General features: G+C 42.1%; 1 protein-coding gene across 1 annotated transcript in view; it reads left to right on the top strand.

Moving 5' to 3' along the window:
• The window catches only part of LOC108525459 (YY1-associated protein 1-like), an 8,065-nt gene extending 2,924 nt beyond the window's left edge, over positions 1-5,141 (top strand). The window contains exons 2-4 of the mRNA XM_017866426.1: positions 772-979; positions 3,077-3,221; positions 4,749-5,141. Of these exons, the coding sequence (XP_017721915.1) occupies positions 772-979; positions 3,077-3,221; positions 4,749-4,971 (576 nt within the window). The 3' untranslated portion in view covers positions 4,972-5,141. The remainder of the gene's footprint in view (positions 1-771; positions 980-3,076; positions 3,222-4,748) is intronic.
• Positions 5,142-5,175: the final 34 nt, after the last annotated feature.

Raw genomic sequence — 5,175 nt, forward strand, 5'->3', positions numbered from 1 at the left:
ACGCCATTCTCCTGCCTCAGCCTCCCGAGTAGCTGGGACTACAGGCGCCCGCCACCTCGCCCGGCTAGTTTTTTGTATTTTTTAGTGGAGACGGGGTTTCACCGTGTTAGCCAGGATGGTCTCGATCTCCTGACCTCGTGATCCACCCGTCTCGGCCTCCCAAAGTGCTGGGATTACAGGCTTGAGCCACCGCACCCGGCCGACAAAACAGTTTTAAAAGTAATGTCCTGGTTGGGTGAGGTGGCTCATCCCTGTAATCGCAGCACTATGAGAGGCCGAGTCAGGCAGATTGCAAGCCCAGGAGTGCGAAATCAGCCTGCTCAACATGACGAAACCCTGTCTCTACAAAAAATACAACAATTAGCTATGTGTGGAGGTGTATGCCTATAGTCCCAGCTTCTCAGGAGACAGCAGTGGGAGGATGGCTTGAGCCTGGGAGGAGGAGGTTGCAGTGAGCTGAGATCGTGCCACTGCACTCCAGCCTGAGCGGCAGAGCGAGACCTTGTCTCAAAGTAAATAAATTAAAGTAATAGTCCTCATTCTTGAGCCTCTTAATTCTAGCTCGGGAGCTAGACCATGTATTCCTTAGTGATAAACAGTTTAAAAATAAAACAAGAATATAATCCCTGAATATTTGAGAACTCATGCGTAATCTTAACAGAGTAGTTTATTGTGAAAGACTTTATGATGATTTTTACCTGTTTTTATCCTGTAGTAGGAAGGTCAGCTTCTCATTTAGATTCTAAAAGCTACTGGTATTAATTGTCTGGAATTGTCTTAGATCTTCCTTGTGTCCTGTTTTCCCAGAAAGAGCTGGGAACCTTTGCTCAAAGCTCCATCGCCCTTCACCATCAGTACAACCCCAAGTTTCAGACCCTGTTCCAACCCTGTAACTTGATGGGAGCTATGCAGCTTATTGAAGACTTCAGCACACATGTCAGCATTGACTGCAGCCCTCATAAAACTGTCAAGAAGACTGGTAGGAGACAGATGTGTCAGCTTTAAGTTTTTACTTGCGGTGAGAGGTGGTGGGAATCTTATCCCATAGATAACTTCCTAGGATACTTGCCTAGGAATGGAGGACACAGGACATTTGTAATTTCTTCCTTCTCTCTTTTATCCTCCCTTCGTACTCATTATCTGAATTCTAGAATTACATGATAATCTCTGGGCCTGGGTAAGGCATGGAGGCAGTGGACAGTATAGGAATATGGGAGGTAGAGATATGAGGCTCAGTGCTAAGAATTGGACTGCAGCAATCTGAGGGGTATCAGGAGTCAGATCAAAATAAACTGGGGCCTGGTAAAGAAAGTCAGGTGGTAAAGTTGGTCATGTTTAGCTTTTTATTCTCTTCATTAAGATCAACTAACTTGATTTACCATAATGATTCTATCATAGGTGATGTCTCCATTCTGAATGAAATGTTGTCTTGCAAGTTAGGCATGTTAGAGATTGTACATTTGCCATATTCGGTATTTTTAAAAAATTTGCCAGTTTAGATTCTAGCTTGCATTGGTTTAGTATTTTTTGGAAAATATTTGCTGTTTGCTTAAGCAAATATTTGCTTCTGATTTGTTTGCTGATTTAGCAAATTACTTGTGTTTGTTCTGGATTTGGGTTTGTCTTTGGATTCTATTTTAAATCCCTGAGTCTTATCATTAAATTGAATATAGTTGAATTTAAGTGTACTATATCATAGACACAGATCCCAAACTACTTTAATAGCTATATTAAGTGATACAAAATGGTAATGAAAATGTGATTTAACACCAAATTATAGTATTATCTTACACATCTATTGACCTGTTGCTTTCTTCTGGGGATATAAAAATAACACTTAGGGAAGGAGAAATATGGATATAGTAGTTTTATCTCTAGAAATGCAGAGGTTCCTGAAAGTGAGAGACTGAGAGAGGGAGAGAGAAATGAATGAGACTGAATTGTCTCATTCCTTTTATGGTTCTTTTGTTCCCACCCTCAGGAGGAATCTGGGAGAACTTAATGAAAGTTAAGTAAGAATCAAATAAAAGTAAAATGTGGAATACCAGATTTGTGAGGGAGATTAAAGAAGTTGGAATCTTTTTTGTGTGTGTGTTTTTTTTAAGATGGGGTCTCGCTCTGTCACTCAGGCTGGAGTGCAATGAGGTGATCTCGGCTCACTACAACCTCTGCCTCCCAAATTCAAACAATTCTCCTGCCTCAGCCTCTCGAGTAGCTGGAATTATAGGTGCGTGGCCACATGCCTGGCTAATTTTTGCATTTTTAGTAGAAATGGGGTTTCACTATGTTGGCCAGGCTGGTCTTGAATTCCTGACCTCAGGTGATCCCCCTGCCTTGGCCTCCCAAAGTGCTGGGATTACAGGCATGAGCCAGCATGCCTGGCCTAGAATTTTATCCTGGAAGAAAAAAAGCATTGTTGAAGGTCTATTATCCTTCAAAGATTTAAAGGGGAAAGGAGGTAAAACATTTTTGAGCATACACTATGTGACAGGTATTACTAGGTACTTTTTAAGTGTTTGTTTTACTTTGTGAATAAAGTGTTACACATAAGAAAGAGTAAGAGAAGTGGGGCTCAGTGGCTCACACCTGTAATCCAGCACTTTGGGAGGCTGAGGCAGTCGGATCACAAGGTCAGGAGATCGAGACCATCCTGTCTACAGTGAAACCCTGTCTCTACTAAAAATACAAAAAATGAGCTGGGCGTGGTGGCAGGCACCTGTAGTCCTAGCTACTCAGAAGGCTGAGGCAGGAGAATGACGTGAACCCGGGAGGCAGAGTTTGTAGTGAGCCGAGATTGCGCCACACACTCCAACCTGAGTGACAGAGCCAGACTCCATCTTAAAAAAAAAAAAAGAGAATAAGAGAGTCAACTTTTACAGCCCTTGAATGGGACTCCCTTTAGACGTAATGTTAGTTGAAGAAAGACTGTGGAAACTCTTTGGGGAGTGGTGGGCAGATGGGAGGGAATCAGGTTAGATAAGGACAGCTCTACCTAAATGCAGAAATGCATTCACAGGCTTTTTAAAGCCCTCTTTTTTCCTAGAAGCTGATTTATCCGAGATTTATTTTCTTATAGCCAATGAATTTCCCTGTTTGCCAAAGCAAGTGGCTTGGATCCTGGCCACAAGCAAGGTTTTCATGTACCCAGAGTTACTTCCAGTGTGTTCCCTGAAGGCAAAGAATCCCCAGGATAAGATCCTCTTCACCAAAGCTGAGGACAAGTAAGTGTTTACTCTGGGGGATCAAAACAGCAGAATATCCCAAGGAGAAGACATAGTTCCTTTGAGGAGTTTAGGGGAAGTAAGATTTGTATAATAAAACATGGACACAAAAGACAAAAGGAAGAGCAGTATAGATAAGCAGATTCCTCTAGGACGTGCTTATTTGTGCCAAATACTGCTTTTTGGGGGATGTCACACACATTTTTTAATTGTTTTAGACCGGACGTGTTGGCTCCCACCTGTAATCCCAGCACTTTGAAAGGCCAAGGCAGGAGGTTCACTTTTCTTGTTATTTGTTTAGAGACAAGATCTTACTCTTTTACCCAGGCTGGAGTGCAGTGTTGCAATCACAGCTCACTGCAGCCTTGAACTCCTGGGATTGAGAGATCCTCCTGCTTCAGCCTCCATGGAGTAGCTGGGACCACAGGCGTGTGCCACTATACCTGGGTAATTTTTTGTGTACAGGTGAGGGTCTCTGTTGCCCAGGCTGCTCTTGATCTCCTGACCTCAAATGATCCACCCACTCCTGGCCTCCCAAAGTCCTGGGATTACAGGCATGAGCCACTGCGCCCAGCTAGATTATGAACATTTTTATGGCTCTTTGTGTGTATTGACACACTGTTATCAGCAAATATGTATATATGTAACCATGATTATATATGTTATGTTAGAGAATAGTATTGGTGCCAGTTTAATTTGTCTGACAGGGTATTTATTATTCATTTTATATTTGTTTTTTTAGGATCATTTTTCTTCCCATGTATTCTCTTTGAACTTCCTTTGTATTGTTAATATACAGCTCATCATGATCTGACATTTATTAATGATTTATGACTAGTTTCTCTTGCTCCTACTTAATTGTGAACTATTTGATTCTTATTCATAGTACTTAATCACTGCTCACTAAATACCTGAAATTTTCTACTGAGTAGTCACCAACTTGTGCAAGAATTAGTTGTCTGTCAAAAAAGTAGATTGGCCAGCCATGGTGGCTGACACCTGTAATGCTGGCACTTTGGGAGGCCGAGGCAGGAGGATCACTGGAGGCCAGGAGTTCAAGATCAGCCTGGGCAACAAAGTGAGAACTGGTCTCTGCAAATAATGAAAGAAAACATTAGCTAGGCATGGTAGCAAACGTTTATGGCCACAGATACTCGGGAGGCTGAAGTGCGAGAATCGATTGAACCCAGGCATTCAAGGCTGCAGTGCACTGTAATCATGCCACTGCTCTCCAGCCTGGACAACAGAGCAAGATCCTGTCTGAAAACATGAAAAAGTAGATTGGGCCACACGCCATGGGCTCATGCTTGTAATCCCAGCACTTTGAGAGGCTGAGACTGGAGAATCGCTTCAGCTTAGGAAGTAGCGGCTACGGTTGGCTGCGATTGTGCCACTGCACTCCAGCCCAGTTAACAGAGGTCTTAAGAAAAAATAAGAAAAAGTAGATTGTAAAATGTGTTAGTCTGGGGAGGCCCTTTAGAAGGAAGGACTGTGAAGTGAGATTTAGTGTCATTGCTCCTTTCTCAGTTTGTTAGCTTTAGGACTGAAGCATTTTGAAGGGACTGAGTTTCTTAACCCTCTAATCAGCAAGTACCTTCTAACCTGCAAGACTGCCCGCCAACTGACAGTGAGAATCAAGAACCTCAACATGAACAGAGCTCCTGACAACATCATTAAAGTGAGTGTTTCCTGCATGTGCCATCCAGGCACCTCACTAATACATATCCATTCTTTTCTCTTGTTATTCTGAAAGGAAAGAAGAACCTTATTTTATCTTAAGCTAATTTCTCCTACTTATACACTAGATGAATTCCCCTGTTGCCTTTTCAGGGATATTGACTCATTCATTACATTCCTCTGGAGTATCTTCATCCTGTTAAAAGATTTCACAAATCCATGTTTCCCTGTAATAATTCTTTCTTGAACTTTTTTTTTTTTTTTTTTTTTTTTTTTT

Source organism: Rhinopithecus bieti, unplaced genomic scaffold, assembly GCF_001698545.2.
Source record: "Rhinopithecus bieti isolate Rb0 unplaced genomic scaffold, ASM169854v2 scaffold_55645, whole genome shotgun sequence".
NCBI lineage: Eukaryota > Metazoa > Chordata > Mammalia > Primates > Cercopithecidae > Rhinopithecus > Rhinopithecus bieti.